This window comes from Coniophora puteana (genome assembly GCF_000271625.1).
Source record: "Coniophora puteana RWD-64-598 SS2 unplaced genomic scaffold CONPUscaffold_2, whole genome shotgun sequence".
NCBI classification, from domain to species: domain Eukaryota; kingdom Fungi; phylum Basidiomycota; class Agaricomycetes; order Boletales; family Coniophoraceae; genus Coniophora; species Coniophora puteana.
The window spans coordinates 3,188,883-3,206,424 of record NW_006913054.1 but is presented as its reverse complement, the minus strand read 5'-3'; the positions used below and the strand labels follow the sequence as shown (position 1 = coordinate 3,206,424).

At 53.4% G+C, this 17,542-nt stretch overlaps 5 protein-coding genes across 5 annotated transcripts; 3 read left to right on the top strand and 2 right to left on the bottom strand.

The window, feature by feature from the left end:
* Nucleotides 1-175: 175 nt before the first annotated feature.
* On the top strand, nt 176-2,240 carry CONPUDRAFT_98871 (uncharacterized protein). The gene is made up of 4 exons (XM_007766918.1): nt 176-452; nt 766-857; nt 937-1,162; nt 1,242-2,240. Exons 1-4 carry the CDS (start codon nt 261-263, stop codon nt 2,163-2,165), a joined length of 1,434 nt encoding a protein of 477 aa, XP_007765108.1. The 5' UTR covers nt 176-260; the 3' UTR covers nt 2,166-2,240.
* A 353-nt stretch (nt 2,241-2,593) lies between these two features.
* CONPUDRAFT_80177 (uncharacterized protein) lies at nt 2,594-6,192 on the top strand. Its single transcript, XM_007766143.1, has 3 exons — nt 2,594-2,643; nt 2,738-4,945; nt 5,008-6,192. The coding sequence occupies exon 2, from the start codon at nt 2,775-2,777 to the stop codon at nt 4,896-4,898; it is 2,124 nt and encodes a 707-aa protein (XP_007764333.1). The 5' UTR covers nt 2,594-2,643; nt 2,738-2,774; the 3' UTR covers nt 4,899-4,945; nt 5,008-6,192.
* Nucleotides 6,193-6,960: 768 nt separating this feature from the next.
* Nucleotides 6,961-12,044, top strand: CONPUDRAFT_135329 (MFS general substrate transporter). The gene is made up of 25 exons (XM_007766917.1): nt 6,961-7,218; nt 7,291-7,366; nt 7,421-7,491; nt 7,554-7,762; nt 7,822-7,861; nt 7,914-8,137; nt 8,193-8,229; nt 8,287-8,315; nt 8,366-8,438; nt 8,532-8,758; nt 8,823-8,905; nt 8,999-9,115; nt 9,177-9,905; nt 9,995-10,070; nt 10,131-10,201; nt 10,264-10,472; nt 10,533-10,572; nt 10,629-10,852; nt 10,906-10,942; nt 11,002-11,030; nt 11,081-11,153; nt 11,208-11,431; nt 11,512-11,594; nt 11,651-11,767; nt 11,845-12,044. Exons 1-13 carry the CDS (start codon nt 7,053-7,055, stop codon nt 9,259-9,261), a joined length of 1,437 nt encoding a protein of 478 aa, XP_007765107.1. The 5' UTR covers nt 6,961-7,052; the 3' UTR covers nt 9,262-9,905; nt 9,995-10,070; nt 10,131-10,201; nt 10,264-10,472; nt 10,533-10,572; nt 10,629-10,852; nt 10,906-10,942; nt 11,002-11,030; nt 11,081-11,153; nt 11,208-11,431; nt 11,512-11,594; nt 11,651-11,767; nt 11,845-12,044.
* Nucleotides 12,045-12,439: 395 nt separating this feature from the next.
* On the bottom strand, nt 12,440-14,890 carry CONPUDRAFT_150490 (MFS general substrate transporter; the record flags this gene model as incomplete). The annotated part of the gene is made up of 13 exons (XM_007766916.1): nt 12,440-12,515; nt 12,579-12,695; nt 12,765-12,847; nt 12,945-13,168; nt 13,220-13,292; nt 13,367-13,395; nt 13,461-13,497; nt 13,557-13,774; nt 13,842-13,881; nt 13,964-14,151; nt 14,214-14,284; nt 14,341-14,401; nt 14,698-14,890. The coding sequence occupies 13 exons, from the start codon at nt 14,888-14,890 to the stop codon at nt 12,440-12,442; spliced, it is 1,410 nt and encodes a 469-aa protein (XP_007765106.1).
* A 1,462-nt stretch (nt 14,891-16,352) lies between these two features.
* Nucleotides 16,353-17,189, bottom strand: CONPUDRAFT_80175 (uncharacterized protein; the record flags this gene model as incomplete). The annotated part of the gene is made up of 4 exons (XM_007766142.1): nt 17,157-17,189; nt 16,927-17,097; nt 16,659-16,858; nt 16,353-16,594 (listed from the first exon to the last, which is right to left on the bottom strand). Coding segments are annotated over exons 2-3 (244 nt in total), but the record flags the coding sequence as incomplete, so codon positions are not given.
* Nucleotides 17,190-17,542: the final 353 nt, after the last annotated feature.

Here is a 17,542-nt window from a genome sequence, read left to right as displayed (position 1 = left end):
TGATCACAGGGAGCTTGTGTTGGGCTCCGAGGCAGAGGAGGAACAAGGAGCAACCGGCACAGACAGGAGCTGCTTGCCCATATAAGAAAACATCGTCATGGGTTCCTGACCCTAGCACAGGGTTTGGTGGATATACCGTCTCAGTTCCTGTGCAGTGCTGCGGCCCCCAATGGTGATGAAGGACTCAGCCATTGACAGCGGTCCATAAGGCCAAGACATCCGGACGGGCTCAGCCTTGCAACCGAGCTTGATCCAGATCCATGAGCAAGAGCAACTTCTTCAAGATGTCGAACCACAAGAACCTCCTCCAGCCCGTCGCCAACGCCGTCCAGATCGCCCAGGGCCTCGGCGAGCGCATGAGGGCGAAGGGAGGGTTCAACCCGGCGGAGCGCGCGATGGCGGCGGCCGAGGAGCTGAGTGTCGATATCAGGTTTGTGGATATTACGATTCAGGTGAGCCGTCTGCTCATGATCCAGCCCCGTCCATCTGCATCATCTACCAACTGCATCTGTATCGTCCATGTGAGCATGCATGCATATATGCGCGGGCAGGCTGCCCTGGCTCCAGCGAACGTTCGCGTGGGAGGGCTTGCGCTTTTTATGCACCAGTCTGTTCGCTGAGATGAAATCATCTTCAGCCGGTGGCCGGCTTGCTCTCTTCCTTCTGGCTGCCACCGCGTGCTATTATAATATGAATGCGAACATGAACTCAAGCCACACTGCACGATTACTGACGTTGATCGATCGTTATGTTCTATCGCTCTAGTTCATCGGTGCCGCGAATCTGCCGAAAATGGACATTGCTGGCACCGCAGATCCTTACTTCCACGCACGGCTCGACAAGACGCTTCTCTTCGTGTACGTCTTACCATCGCGTCGTGTTTCTCTGACACACGTATGATGGACAATGTTGATGTGCAATGATGTTTCATTACAGGTCGTCCGTGAAGTCGGGAACACTCGCACCTGTGTGGAACGAAGTGTGGAAGGTCAAGAACGTACCGTCGACAGCGACTATACAAGTTGACCTGCATGATAAAGATAACGGCGCTCCTGTCGACGACTACATCGGAAAGTTTGCGACCTCCGTCAATGCTGGAGCACGTGAAATTGAGATTGAGGGACCTATTATATCCAAGCACCGCGGCACGTTCTGGTTGAAGGTGTGTTGCCCGCGGATGCTATGTTTTACATTCTTCTAATGAAGCGATTATGGTTCGCCTTGCCTGCCACATCACACAGATAGACTCGCAGCCTTCTGCCCATGATGCACGCTCTCACCCTTACCTCTTCGATGGCCCAATACGCTATTCGAAGCACAGCTCTCCAACAGTTGGGGCCCTTGCGAACCTCAAAGATACCCGGCTTTACTCAACGTGGAAGGTGTATGTTAAGGGTATACCACTCTTTTTTGGCGACACGGTCCAGCCGTGGAACAAGGACTACAAGGCCGCGCAGACGATCTTCAAGGGCCCCACCTCGATAGCGGTGCGCAAGGGGATCCAGGCCGGGCATCACCTGCTCTACGCGCGCACAATGTCGAATGGATTTGGTGACCTTGACCATGCGGGCGACTTCTTTGCGCTGCTCCACGGCGGAGACAAGCAGCTGGCAGGCACGAAGGAGACGCCGTTCGCAAATCGGATCAAGCCTGCCGTGTATACCTACGTGATTGCAGAGCAGGATCAGTCATTCCGGTTCTCGGAGACAGGAGCCGCGTTCTTCGTCGACTTTGCGTCCAAGCACGCGCTGCACTCGAACTGCGCCGAGAGCGTGTACTACAGCGGGGAGTTCCACCCGCGGCCTAAAGGCGGTTGGGACAAGTTCTCGGATGACGTGCCGGACGACAAGGTGAAGTGGGAGCTCGTGATCGACAATAACTCGGGGACGTACGCGCCGGACCCGAAGATGCTGCCGCAGCTCAAGGCGCTGATGGAGTACAATTTTGCGGACTTTGATGTGTGCGCGCTGGACCACGGGGATCCGGAGCTGAAGAAGAGCACGGATGCGTGCAGGGAGTACGCGAAGACGGTGCGAGGCGTGTCGGAGAACGACCTGGAGCCGCATGCAGCTGAAGGGGAGCAGACGCTGTGGCACCAGGCGTCGCATGGGAAGGCGATGCTTGGGGCGGCGGTCCAGGCGAAGATGCACGACGCACCGTCATAAACGTTGTGTTGTTGTATGTCCATTATGTTCTGATACGTATTTATGAAATGGGATTGGACACACAAGCTGTGATGGACGTGGAACGCATGGGGGCCTCATTGTCGGAGTGAGTGGCCCTGATTGAGGATTGGCGTGCTTGAAGCGTGTAGAGGGCGCTATTACGAGTATGGAGTGTGTGAGATGATTGATGTAATTGATAGAGCCGATTTGGCGAGTGGGGAGAGAGAGCCTGGGTGTGGCTGGGAGAGGAAGCGTGGCCGGGTGGCTGTTGCTTGTTTCTCCGCCGCTGCGAGGCCATGGCAAATCCCGAGCGGGCCCACTGTCTCCGCCACTCTGCACACGAGGCTCACCACCTCCAGCTCTTGCTGGGCCCTCCTCCTCCTCCTTCTCTTTCTTTTCTTCATTCTCCTTCTCGACAACAACAGGCTCTTTCTCAGTGGGATGTGCAGTAGCGTTTTCGGTTCTCTCTAGCTCCGTTGTGAGTACGGCTCTCCATGCCTTTCTCTTTTTTTCAACAAAAGCCCCAAAGCCCAAGCGCCCCATGACAATTGTCTGACACGGACCCTCTTCAGCCCTCTTGACCACCATCGAGAGGACACAGCGCACAAGATGCTCCATCACCACACGGATGCTCTTGTTGCGCCCGTTTTTATACCCCAGCACTCCCGCCCACCACCTGCTACCGCCGAACTAGCCGCCATCTCCTCTTCTCCTACCCAGGTGTCGCCGAGCCCACCCGCCTGGCACAGGAAACCCGATCGTCCCGGATCTGCCACCGCAGTGGCCCGCTCTGCCTCTGAGGAGTTCCCGACCCCATTTTTCGACACCCGGGACCGCCAGTGTCGTTCGTTCAGCCATCCATCGGCCCGCGCCATCTACCCATCGCCTCCGAGTCCCTCGGGCGACCGCGCTCGCAAGAGCAGCGTTCCCCTCCCGGACGATGAGGCGCCGGGTTCTGGCTACCTGCCGGTGTACGCGGCAGGTCTCGACGCCGTGTTGGACTCCCCGGAGGTCATGCACCGCGTCGACCTCGCTGGATACAAGCCGTTGACGCCACCTCCGACGCAGCGTCACCCGACGCAGGCACTTCCTGATGATGATGACGATGAAGAAGAGGACGACGACGAGCAGTGTACGGATGATGTCCCCGGTGGACATGGTACGGAGGAGGAAGAGGATGAAGACGGCGACGGTGACTTTTATGACGATGACGATGGTGATGAGGACATGGATATTGTGGACGACGAAGAATGCGAGGCAGAGGCTCAAGTAAATGAGGTTCCCCCTGTACTCGAGGAGGACTCGACGACTGACCAGCCCCCTTCGCCCTTGTCACCCGAATGGCTCTCGCCGTTCGACGACGCTAATTCCGCCCTTTTGAACGATTCTTCATCCCATCCCTCGACGAGCAGCAACGATGACTTTTGGATGCCGCTGTGGTCGCCCGAGTCTCCCCGCGCCGGCAAGAGCGGAGACCTTCTGCCGCCAGATCTGAACATGGACCACGACGATGAGGATGAGGATGAAGACGACGATGATGACGACGATGCCCTGAACGACCTTCCACGACTTGATTTCTCCCCTATTCGCGACCACCTCTGCCCCAACCCATCGGCATATCATCACCATCATCGATCGCCCAGCCCCCTATTTCGCCGAGACGATGAGCACGAGCCACGAGACTTCTGCCCACCCAGCTCGCCGTCAATATCCAGCCTCGATCTGCCCGAGCTTGACGATGAACCGCCGCTCGTAATGCCTGAGTCCCCCTCGATTCGCTCTGCAGCTATCCTCCCGGATAGCGACGTGATCATGGTCGAAGCTCCCCACCCTCTCTCCATCATCTCGCCGAGCCAGGGCCTGCTCTCCCTTCCCGGTGGAGACGTCGACGATGACCTCCTCCCCGCGCTCTCGGCCTCCCCCGGCGCACTCTTCGTCCCACCGCTGACGCCGAGCGAGCCACTGCTGCTGCTCGAGGACCCGCAGGACGTGCCGTTCCCGCGCTCGCCGAGCCCCGAGGACTTTGACCTCGGCTTTGGTTTTGGCTTGAGCGCGGACGACGGCAGCGCCAGCGCGGGCGTCGAGCATCCGGAGGCGGGCAGGCTGCTCGAGCTCCGGAGGCGGTCGATCGCGGCGGAGCGCGCGGCGTCTAGGCTGGAGCATGCGGCGGTTAGTGGTGGGGTGGATGTGGATCTGATGACGCGGGCGGAGGCGAGGCGGATACGGAGGCGGGAGAAGGAGAGGAGTAGGGAGGTTAGTGCGCTGTTGAGGCTGAAGATGGACGAGTGGTGTGGGGCTGGTGTTGGTGTTGGGGCTGGGGCCGGTAGCACGCCGGTTCCGGCTTCGACGTCGACGGGTTCGGGTGACGTCGAGGGTAGCCTTGGCGAAGGGTCGAGTTCGAGTTCGAGTTTGGGTTCGAGTGCGAGCGGTGGGCTCGGGGGCTCTCCAGAGAAGGAGCGGAAAAGCAAGCGCGCGTGCATGTTTGGGAGCGTACGCCACCTCGTCGCGCAGATGTATTTCCGGCGCAGCGACGTCTCACGCCCGATCACGAAGCGCAGGCCGGCGGCGCCGCAGGAGTACGTCAGGTCCTCGCTGTCGCATTCTGTCTCTACTACGCCGCTCGATGCTGCTGCCGATGTTGATGCTGATGTCGATGCCGACGACAGCGAAAGCGAAGGCAGCGGCGATGAGCGCGATGTGGACATGAGCGTGTCGGAGATGGATCTCGCCTGAGGGTTTCGTAGTCAAAAAAAATATGGATTAGGCTCGGATGTCTACGGGTGAGTGCTCCCTTTGTTCTCTTTCGCCGGAACGTTTTGACTGATCATATCGCGACTCCCAGACTTTTTCTTATTTTCAAGACAAGAAAGGCGGCCTATGCTGCCCTGTACGCTATGCTTTCCGATCTACGAATCATCTATGTCTGCTCGCTCTGCTTTTCGCTTTCCTGTCCTATCCTCTCGTCTCCCCATCTCGTCTCCCCCCCATCTCACGCCGCTCTATTGGTCATCTCATGGTCATCGGTTCTCTCTCGTCTCTCGGTCTGTATGCATCCTTGTATCTTCTAGCTGCATACCCCACGCACGCATGCACTCCCGCGCACTCGTCAGTCACCCTTCGGTATCGGTATCATCTACGGAACTCTCTATCTGTGCCCCATCTATCCCCACCCCCATCCCATCTATCCAATGCCCCTCACTCCATCCTCCTCGTCTGTATACTTGCTTGCCGCGCCCCGCCTCGTCTCGCCTTGTTTCGCGTGTAGAGGAGCAGGCTCGGCGTCTATGTTCGCATCAAACCTACGTATGAGAAACGTTGTTGTCTTTGGATCGTGATCGGTCGCATTTCCTTGCGCCTCGTGAATCCCTCCCTCCTTGTGCCCTCCCCTTCGACGCGGCGTTTGCTCCTAGGCAAGCAGTCAGGCGACGCGGGTGGGCTGTGGATACGGTGAGACTAATGTGTTGCTCGCGGTGGGTTTTGCGTGCGTGGTATGGGATATGGCCACTATTCATCGTTCTTGCTTTTTCTGCTTTCAAGTTCTTGGATATGAACGTGGATATGTTTTGATGCTGGATTGGAGCGGCGCGGCGTGGAGTGGAGTGGAGTGGATTTTACAGTTTCACATGGCATGGTCGTGGTGTGTTCAGCGTTTTGGCGCCTGTTCTTTTGAAGCATTGGCATTTTTGCATTTTGCATTGCGAACATGGCCCGTGGACCTTTTAGAGACCAGGGACCGTTTTTGCATTATCTTTTTTTTCTGCTTTCTTTCCTTTCTCCCTTCTTTTTCTTTTGCTTCTTGTTGTACATATATTTTGATTGTTCTGCTGCTCTCGGGCCGATCCATTGATTCGACCGCGTCGAGTCTTGGATTAGGCTACGCACCGTAGTTATGTCTCGTTTGCTTGTTTCATTTTTCCCTTGATCTTTCTTCATCTCCTTCTCTGATCTTTCTGCTCGAGGATTTAGATGTCTTGGATACGTGCTCGAAATCCACCATGTAGTAGTAGTAATGATCCGTGGCATTGTCGTATAATGTAGTATTGCTTTTGTGGATACGAGTGTGAAATCCAAGCTTTTGAGTTGCGATCGACGGCGTTCAATCGAGAGCACGAGCCAATGACGTTGTTCCATCAGACGATAGGCGCTGGCCAATAAGAAAAAGATCGCACGATGTTGATGAGCGCCCACATAGGCGCCTTATACAGCAGGAGAAGTCGGACGTCGCCGAGTCCGGAAGTCTTTTGCGCCTCGTGTCTAACTTTTCACAGAGCGACCGTTCTTTTCTGACAGAACATTCCACGATATGTCTCTGTTCACTTGGCGATTGGTGCGCATCCGTGCATCTCAAACTGATAGGCGCCCATACCCGTCCATAAATACGAAGTTTACAATGGAGACGATTCACGAGGCGCAGGGCTCGGGCTAGTTTCTCCGATGTCGACATGCAGGCAAGTAAATCCGCGGGGATATGCGATGGAGTATCAAAACCTCCATTAATATTGAGGTAAGTCGCAGCTCATGAACCTTCGTATGTATATGGAGGCCAGCTGACAGACGTTTCCAGCCAGATACCTGGGCTACACTTGACCATAACAAAGCCCCATCAAGCTATCCCTGGGCTTACAAAGGCTTGTCAGGTGGCCCGAAGTCACCAACACATCGCGCTTAATCGGCTGTTTCGGAACAAATAAACGAGCTTCGCGCCGTCCCTGAAAGCGTGTTCGCTTAAGTATAAAAGTCTATCGGTCTCGAAAGGTGCGTTGTTCGCGTTTTCTCACCTCACCACGACTGTCCTCGATCCCGGACATTTCGGGGGGTTCACGACTGACGATTTACGACACACGCTTACGAACGTCAAGAGCACTACTATAAGAACAACCTTAAGGGATGACTGTCGCGACCGGCTCCTCGACTCCCACTACGCTCTATGACGAAGAAGCACCATTGCTGCTCGCTGCAGGCGCGAAGCAGCACCAGGCGGTGTACGATCGCTTTACGAAGTCCCAGAAAAGGGTCATTTTGTTTCTCATTTCTTGGGCTGGCTTGATTCCTTGTGCGTCCTTCTGCGCTTGCTTGCACGTCTTCCGTCGAGTTGACGAATCGGTCGTCGCTTAATGCTCTCTAGTTTTCCTTTTTGGCTCGTTCATACCGTCGATACCGCAGGTTGCGGATGAGCTTGGCTCTACTCCGGCCATTATCAGGTACGTTTCAGGCGTGCAGTATTCTGCTCGGTGTTGTTCAATTTCGACTTGCAGCTCGACGATCAGTGTCTCTACCCTTGCCTCAGCGTTCGGCGCTCTTTTCTGGGGACAGTTCTCTGGCTACTGTGAGTGTTTGTAAACAAAGATTGCATTCTCGCCTTCAGCACCACTCATGCTGGAACCGAAGACGGGCGCAAAGCTGTCTATCTTTTTAGCAGCCCCTGCCTGATCGTGGGCTCTCTTGGCTCTGGACTTGCCCAGAACGTGTCCCAGCTCGTGGTGTTCCGCTTCATTCAAGCATTTGGCGCCGGAAGTAGTCTTTCAATCGGCTCGGCTGTCGTCGGAGACATATACAGGCTTGAGGAGCGAGGTGGTGCGATGGGTATTTTCCTTGCCGTAAGCCTTGTCCTCGGTTCATTTGATAGTCACCGGTCTAACAAACGTATTACTTTCAGATTCAGATGGTCGGTCCTTCGGCTGGGCCAATTTTGGGCGGTGAGCGCCGAGCGCAGCTCGGTCCCATGTCCTTGGCTGACAGTTGGCACAGGTCTTGCTACGCACTATGCTTCTTGGAGATGGATGCAGATCGGGCTATTCTTCGCGTCGTGCATTACTTTCGCTCTGATCTGGCAGTGCTTCCCCGAGACGAGCCATCCGAACACCCTCGGAATTGATAAGACGGAGCAGGAGACGGGTGTTCGTAGGAAATTTGTGTTCATTAACCCGTTCAATAGTTTGGCGCTCTTGCGGAGCCCCGTTATTGTGATCATAGTAAGTGCAATTCAGCACATTGAATCTTCAACTGATAAATCAATGCGTCTTCAAGTGCTTAATCGGTACTTGCACGCTGTACACCGACTTCGGTAGGCACACTCCTTTGTTCATTTCCTTGACATGCCCTGACATAAATGTTTCTACAGTACTTTGGGTGCCTCTTCCTTACACCATCGTAAGGCACCAGCTTATTCCTTCTGAGCTTTAATCTAACCGCACGTCAAGGGCGAACGCTACGGCATCACGAACGAGACTTGGGTCGGCGCATGCTTCCTCCCCTCTGCAGCTGGAAATCTCAGTAAGCCCCCCGTGCCGCCTGATACCTGCCCGAATTTCTAAACGTAGCCGTCTTCCCTATTCGACTTCATTTAATTTTACCATCTTCATTTAGTCGCAGCGCCTTTTATCGGCAAGATTTCGGATCGCATCGTGAAGAAGTACGCAGAGGCACGAGGCGGAAAGTGGGTGCCCGAGGACCGTCTGAATGCGGCAAAGTTCGGTGGCGTCTTTCTCGTTCCGGTCTCGGTCGTTCTGGCTGGCTTCGCGTCGGCGTTTATTGATAACCGGCCGCTGGGAATCTTCGTGAGCCTCGTAGCGCTGCTGATGAATGGTCTTGGGGTGAGTTTGGGTTTGACTTGGATTTAGCTGAGCCGTCGGGCAGGATACTGATTGTTCATACTAGGTTGTAGCTGTGATGGCAGTTCTGCAGGCGTACATTGTAGATGTGCTGCATAGCCAGAGTGCGGAGGCGTCCTCGGCGTACTTGTGAGCCTTTCTCTTCATGCAATATTTCTAGGCTATCCCCGGCACCGCCGTAAACACTCATTCTAACCCTTTTCCGCCCTTGTTTGCCGCCAGTGGTGTCCGCTCTATCCTTTGCTCGATTATCACTCTGGGCATCATGCCTTCGATCGAGCACCTCGGCGTCTGGTATACGGATCTGTTGTGCGCCGCCTTCGCATGGATTGGATATGCGTGAGTCTTTCAAATTCAGTTGCTCTTCCTCCTTTGACATTGCGCGCTTATACTTGGACAGCTTGTTGATGGTTCTATTGCTCCGCGGAGACAAGCTGAGGGCATGGGTTGACATTGGTTATACAACCAGTATGGGCGACAATTAGTAGGGGCGGAGGCGATGGATTGGAGAGTGTGCTTGAAGGAGAACGTCGAGTGCCTGTTCGCGGATGCTGTCGTGCCAGCAACTGGAAGAGGGACGAGAGATCTCCACCTACTAGATATTCGAATAGAGATTTTGCTATAGGTGTTTTCATGGCCGATGGACGCTATTGTTGCGCAAGATGTGGCATATCCACAAGTCGGATCCCTCCGCGTTGACGGAAATGGTCAGATGTGGCGTTCTCCATGAACGGATCGGATGAGTACCATACCAGTAGCGGAAGAAACAGACTTAGAGAGGCGCCAATCACGAGTGCCCGGCCGTAGCCGAGGTTAATGATTTATCTGGTCGTTGGCCGATCTTTAGCCGAGTTCGGTTCCGTTGCGCAATTTGACCATGACATGCGAATACGATGCTAACTGCCCTTGCACCTCTTTGCACAACCACCGAACCACCATTAGGGCCATTAGGAGTCTACCATAGACGTTTGTGTGCTCTAGGATACGATGATTACCACGGAACATGATGAAGAAACACCTCTGCTTGTCGTGTTTGCGACCCAGCAGCATGACGTGGTGTACGACCGGTTTACGAAGGGACAGAAGAGAATGATTGTGTTCATCATCTCGTGGGCGGGCTTGATACCTTGTGCGCACCATTTAACCTTCTCGTTTTTCTCGTGTCTTCACGGTTAAGTTTAGAGAAGCACAGTTAATAACGTGTCCTGCCTTTACTAGTCTTCCTGTCTGGCTCATTCATACCCTCGATTCCTCAGGTCGCTGAAGAGCTCCACTTGACACCCTCTGTCATAAGGCACGTCTATCCTCAACTCCTATCTATTTCTGCCTGTACTCAACATGACACATGTCACAGTTTAACCATCAGCGTGTCGATGATTGCCTCAGCTATTGGCGCGCTCTTCTGGGGCCAGTTCTCTGGTTACTGTAAGTTATACCCATCCTTCTCAATCGTCGTCACTCCCTCTTATGCGACCATCGATACGCAGATGGGCGCAAGCCCGTGTACCTCCTCAGCAGTCCCTGCTTGATCATCGGTTCTCTAGGCTCTGGTCTCTCCCAGAATGTCCCTCAGCTCGTGATCTTCCGCTTCATCCAGTCTTTTGGCGCCGGAAGCGGCATATCAATAGGCTCTGCGGTAATAGGTGACATATGTAAAGTGGAGGAGAGAGGGGCAGCGATGGGCATCTTCATGGCCGTGAGTCACCCTACGTTCTACACGCCAAACGCGCGGCTTACAACTGGTTGTAACACTCAGATCCAGCTTACGGGTCCTGCTATGGGTCCAATTTTGGGCGGTGAGTTTCTATGGTCTGTTCAAGTGGGATATCAAGTCACACATGGGGTGGAGCAGGTATGGCAACGCACTACGCGTCCTGGCGATGGACGCAGTTCGGTCTTTTCTTCGCGTCGTGCATCACGCTTGCTCTGATTAGCTCCCTGTTCACCGAGACGAGTCATCCGAACACGCTTGGGATCGACAAGATGGAGCAGGCGACGGGCGTTCGCAGGCGGCTTGTTGTCATCAACCCGTTCAAGAGCCTCAAGCTCCTGCGCAGTCCTGTCGTTGTTCTTGGGGTACGTGATACTCATAATATGCGCAGACGTCAAGGCTTAAGGGTTAGCTGTAGAGCTTTATCTGCGCCTGTGTCCTGTTCACAGACTTTGGTATGCTGCTATTGCTGTCTTATTTCATACACTTGTTTTCATTCTTTATTCCCACACAGTTCTTTGGATACCTCTGCCAATCACGATTGTAAGTCTCAGTCTCTGAGCGTCCCTCACTTCCATGACAAGCACGATCAGGGAGAACGCTACAACATAAAAAACGAAACATGGGTTGGCGCATGCTTCATCCCATCCGCCATAGGCAACATTGGTGAGTCACGCTACCCCTTTTGACTGTTTATGGCCACCATACCCTTCCACACAGTGGGTGCTCCACTCTTCGGTAGGATCTCCGACCGCATCGTGCAAAAGTCACGAGAAGAACGCGGGGCCAAATGGGTCCCCGAGGACCGCCTGAAAGCGTCGATCGTGGGCGCTGGATTCCTCGTCCCGGTGTCAGTCTTGCTGGCCGGCTTTGCCTCGGAGTTTGTGGACGGGGCTCCAGGTATCGTGTTGAGCCTAGTGGCGCTTTTCATGAACGGGTTGGGGGTGAGTCTTCAATTTGCCAGTGTCCAGGATGTTGCGGCGGGAGATACAGGTTTGCTCATCTGGCTTGATTTGGTTTCTAGGTTGTGTCTGTGACGACGATGCTGGTGGCGTACATTGTCGATGTATTGCAGAGCCAGAGCGCAGAGGCATCCTCGGCGTACCTGTGAGTACTTCTTGCTTGTAATCATCCTCGTCGCTCACACTTTTCTTGCGTTTTAGTGGCGTCAGATCCGTTCTAGTCGCGATTGGCACTGTAAGCATAATGCCGTCCATTGAGACGCTCGGTGTCTGGCGGACGGACCTGTGGTGCGCGGCGTTGTCATGGTTTGGCTATGGGTGAGTTTGCGAGTTTACTGTTCGACACTGTTCGGCATGCTTTCGCTTTCCGAAACTGATTTTCGGCTATGTTTAAGGCTATTGTTAGTGATGATTCATCGTGGAGAGAAGCTCAGAGCATGGGTGGACGTCGGGTACACGACTGGCAACGCAAACAACTAGACAAAATCGAATGATAGGATCGCTATTTTTAGATATTTGTTACAACACCACATAATGTGGGCCACCCTATAGTAGGATTCTGTTCAGTGACTATACTTCGTACACTCAAGTCAAGCTCCTGTTTGTAGTTGTGATAGTTGGCTATACATATGGTCTGTCAACGTTGTAGCGAGCGTTGCCTCGATTTGATAGACATCAGTACTTGCTGTATTGGGGGGCGAGCGTATGTTAAAGAAGGCTAACTTCATTACTTTGTTTATCCCCGGAACTGGGGACGACCGTCGCATTTTCACTTTCTTGCTGACGCGTTGTACGTCCGTCAACTAGGAATCGTGCGAGTCATTTTCAGAGACCTCGTCTTGAGCAGATTCACACTTTCTGGACTGTCGTTGTGGGCGTTATTGTCTGTGACTTTTGGTCTTCATCGCCCCGAACTATGCATGCGCAGCACCCAATACGGTGCTACTCTATATTCATTATCTACATTGTCGGATCGGATCATTAGTTGTCTCACAAAGTGGAGTATCCGACATCAAGAGAAAAAGCCCTAAGCTGCTTTCCATACCGGATTGTGACATGAATGAACCTGCGAGTTCAGTGCATGAGCGGCATGGAACGCGAGTCCTCTGTGCAGCAAATTGATACTTACCCGTAACCCAGCCATGCAAGAACCGCCGCGCCAATGTTCGTCGCAGCCACTCCGAAACGCTCTACAGACGGCAAGATGACTGCAGTTGCCGCGGCCATGATCAGGTTATGAAGCGCACTGAAGAACAGAAAACACAATAATGTGTTGGAATGTTTTACAGCATAGAAGGGGAAAGAGCACACTCACCTGCTAGCAGCGATAATTTCCGCGCTCCTCGAGTGTATCAGGTCCACGCCGTACGCTGCCGTGTGGCTGAGCACGAAGTCGACCTACAACATGCAGCCGTGTCATAAGCTCTCACAATTTTACGTTCATACTCAGAGGCCAAATGCGTCCATATGAAACAAAGACAAAGAAAGTACTCACCCCAATGCCATTCGTGAAGAGACAAACCAAAACGAGCACGAGCCCAATTGTCCCGTCCACATACTCCGTGACGAGGCCCGCAGTTTCAACGGAGAGCGGCGCGAGGAGGACGCCACCGACCCACGCCGCCCGGAGGCGGTCCTCCAGCACCCACTCGCCGCCTCGGCATTTCCGCCATCTGCGAACTATGATGTCCGAGACACGGCCGCCGAGTGGCGCGCCAGCTTCGAGGCAATGTTAAAGGCAAGGAAATACGGGACAAGGTATAAACGTACTGAGGCTCCCGAGTCCGCTGGGGAGGAAGCACGCGCCCACCAGGGCTGAGCTAGTGATGTTGTACCGCACACCCTGAGTTGCAAGGGCAAGGTAAGCAGGTTTATTCTATGTGTTGACCAGACTGAGCGCCTGGGGGACATGCTTACGACAGTGTATGCTAGAGGCACCAACAACACTACGTTTACAGCAATCCGTTCAATATGCAACCACGATAATACGTCTTCAATGCTTATTACACACCGTAAGATGTCAACAATACAGCAGACCCAGCGACAGACTGTACATACTATAAGCACCCATTCTCATACCATTTCATCATAGATGAAACATGCTCACCACAAAGAACAAGTTCGGACTGCGCATGAGTCCCAGTCCTGCAATGGGATTGACAACCATGATCCCGCTGCGCTCGCCCTCAGGTACCTTGTCGATCCCCCGCTTGCCGGGGTGACTCGTCTCAGGTAGCAAAGCCCAAATGGGGACGTACTCGAGACATCCCCAGAGACCAAGGATGAGCTGCAGGATGCGCCATGAGGAGTATTCGGCGGCGATGCCTGGGTAGACAACGATCAAATCAGATGAATTGCTCAATGAAGTTGTCTATGATAGCTTGGCCCGTACCTCCGACGAGAGGGGCGATGGCAGGCGCAAGAAGCGAGGCCTATGCAAGATATAATCAGCCCCTCCCACCAAGTATCCCTTGCGTATAGATTGTGACTCGCCCCAAAGAAAATACCCATCACTGTCCCCCGCTCCTCGAGCTTGTATATATCCCCGATCACACCGCTCCCGAGCGGAAAACCGCCTGCACACCCAAAGGCCTGGACGAACCGCCACACAAGCAGCTGAGGCAGTGTCTGCGCCGCGGCGACGCCGACGCTCCCAACAACAAGGATGTGCAAGCCTGCAAAATAAATGGCGCGCCTTCCGTCTTCAAACATGTAGTAATGAGTGGAGACGTCTACCAGAGAAATATGACGAAAGAGCACGTACAGTACGTCGAGTAGCCCGACCACATGAGGGATCCAAGCGCCGTGGCGAGGATGGACAGGCTTCCGGTAAAGCTAGGGACACAAAGTGAGCATAGTGGGACACACGAAGCGCGGAGGCGTGAGCTTACCTCACTGCCGGACCTGTTGAGTCAATATCGCGCGCAATTTCGGGTACGGAGGGTATGAACACTCACAATGCAAAAACTGCTCAGTGCCAACACCCAATCCATCGCGTCTTAAGTTTTGTCATGAGGCAGGCATAGCATGGCGCGGATACGCGATGTGGGGTACCAACGAGAAGATGAAGAGCTCAGCGAAGGCAATGATTATGATGCGTGCATCACAATTGGCTGGCAACGTACGGACGCAGTGCACGTGTGCGCATCAGACGCATCCGCTCGTACAGGTATAAGCACCAACACCAGCAGCGAGGCGATGAGGGCCGCCTTACAGAGAGTGAAAATTCCAAAGAACTTGAGACTCACGCGGTAAAAACCCGCCGACGGACACAATCGCGACTATCGCCGTTTTCTGGGAAGGCGAGAATCGTTGGTATATCACCTCGTGCGTGGCATCATGCAGTGCCTTAGCTTCTGCCTGCTGGTGACGCTGGGCGAGGAGGGGTCGTCTTTCCGCCTCTACATTGTCAGGTGGTGGCAGCACCGGTTTTGACGACATGGGTGCGAAAGGGAAAGTGATGAGCCCAACCTTGGAGACTTGAGGTGGATGTGATGGAGATGAGGTGGCTTTGAGGCTAGAGTTAGAGTAAGAGCGGGTTAGTCTGATTAGGTCACGTACAGTATACAATCTGTACTTGGTTCGACAACACTCTCGAATCCTGGAAACACGCTCCGAAACAGTGACCCGGTAATGCCTCTAAGTGGCAAAGAAAAGAAGCTTCAACCGGAAATGCGTCGCCGGTGGTGGTGAGAGTAGATGGTCCAGTAAAAGCGGGCTGCAAGCGGAGGAGCTTACACACGTCTTTCTCGGCGCCTCATTGCCTTATCGTCTACTATTGTGGACTGAATACGATTTGATGCTTCTGGTTGGAGAGCAGCGGCGAGCCAGAATTGGTTATGAGTTTACCACCGTCGACCATCGTATTGGCCGTTAGCGTCACTTCCAGGCCGCTTCCCGCTTTCTGCGGTCTTCCAGCGCCGACGTTTGTTTAGATGATCGAGAGGGTCGTATAGGCTGACACGAAACAGAAATATTGCATACAATGTTCCTAAAAATGTCGACTTTGAACATTGTATGCGCTGATCAACGAGCGCGGCCAGCATGGAAATTTCTGGAGACCGCCGCTTGACGGAAGCCCCTGTCATATCGGTCTTCGTCCCGGCGTTCCGAGATGAGACCCATTACAGTTATGGACCAAGTGAAGCTTTAGAGTAGCAACTAACACACGAAAATGGTGGTATAAGCTTTGGCATGTCTTCTCAAGAGAAGGAAGGCATCGTAGGGAGCTACACAGTACCCACCTATCCAGGATGATTCGATGACTTGTTGGCAAAGAGGAGGAACTTGCGACATCGGCACGCATCATGGTTTTGGGACTCCGCAACTCGGCCGCAAATGCCGCAGGCCAATTCGGCGTGCCATCCGATGACGTTTCAGACACCACACTAACTGCGCGACCATCCTCAGCCGCAAATATCTTGCACATTTATACTGCAACTCTTTTAGAGAATCGTTGACTCGACGACGAGGCCCTGGTCAGGTACATAGCCATCGTATGTGTGAGAATATATCACAGAAATTCAAATTGACAGAAACGCAAATATGAGAGCAAACATGCTAAAGTTGTCTTTAGAGTCATTGAGCATGCGAGCTGTACATCTTCAGACAGTAGCTACAATCTGCGCTGCTTTATCTCCACCCATCACCAACGTCACTTGTATAGTAGTGTCGATACATAGTTTTCATTGACAGCCTTGTTCAACCACGGCACCTAAAATACTCTGTGAGTGCCTAACAAGTCAGGCACGCGGTATCAAACTCACCCAGTCCTCTGGAACTTCATTCACGATCGGAGCTGCTTCCCTGAGCTCTTCAGGTGTCATTAATTGCGCCCGTTGCCAATGACACGAGACAGGTGGAAAACTCAGCACGAGCATACCGACTCGACGACCTTCCGATAGAGCACGTCCATGGTCTTCAATACCGCCAGCACCGGAGGCAATCGCAGCGTTGCGAATCGAGTCGAGGTCCTCAACGACTCCACGTACGACATTGTACCTCTGATGTAGCGGGTAGCTTTGGCGGTCGGCCTTTGGCTCAAAGTATATGTACAAGCCTTTAGATTTGAACGCGTCTGGGTCCGACTGCAGCTTAAGCGCGCGATAGATCACGAGTGATAACACAGGGTTATGGTGGGATACCCTAAGTTGGGGCGACGTAGGGATCAGCTATGCAATGAAATGAAGATTACACAAGGGAAATGCACCATTTCTCGAACTCTCTCCTAGCCTTTCGCTCATCAGGATCCGTCTCTCCAGCCTCTTGGCGCATCTGCTCTCTTGATTTGCAGTGCTCCTAGTAATGAGGTAACGTTTAGTGTATAGTATAATTGCGCTGCGACTTTGATAGGGATGAATGAAAAGGTACCCTGTGAATCTTCCAGTCGGCCTTCTGGCACTCTGAACTCTAGAGTGTGACCGTTAGAAAGTCAGACATGGGAGGTTAGATTGCATCTATGAACGGGACCAGCTTACGCAGTACCATGCCGTCTTGCAACGGGAACAACGGCGCAGCGTTCTCTGACCGGGCGGTTGGGCTTTGGTGCAATAAACACATCCCTTGACCAGATGTCCAAGGTCCGACCCTTCATCGCTGTTGACCTCATTGTTTTCTGAGTCGTTACGATTGCTAGTGCTCATAGTGCGCTATGGGAGACCGTTATCCAGTGGCAATACATTGATAGAAAATTCAGCCTCATACTCACAATGTATTCGGTGATCCTGCAAGATGTCGATCTGGGTGCGTGGCTTTCAGAGAGAAATGAAGGAGAGTCAAGACCAAGCGGTCACCAAGGTGAGACGCTGGGCGGATGTAAAGACTTAGATTAGGAAACTGAGGTGCGCCACTCGGCCCCTCCTGAACTCGAGGTGGCGCGAGAAAAACAGAGGCTTGTTGTAATACAATCCCTTTCATCCAACTCCTCCTTCACTTAAGCAGTAAACCATATATACTGTCCTTTCTATATGGGTTGGTTTGGTTAGGGTTCTGAGCACGTGTTTACAACACATGTCAGGAACAAAACTAATGGCAAAATCAGCTACTAGATAAGATTGGACTGCCTCGACCAAGCTCAATCTAGTCCGTTAACCA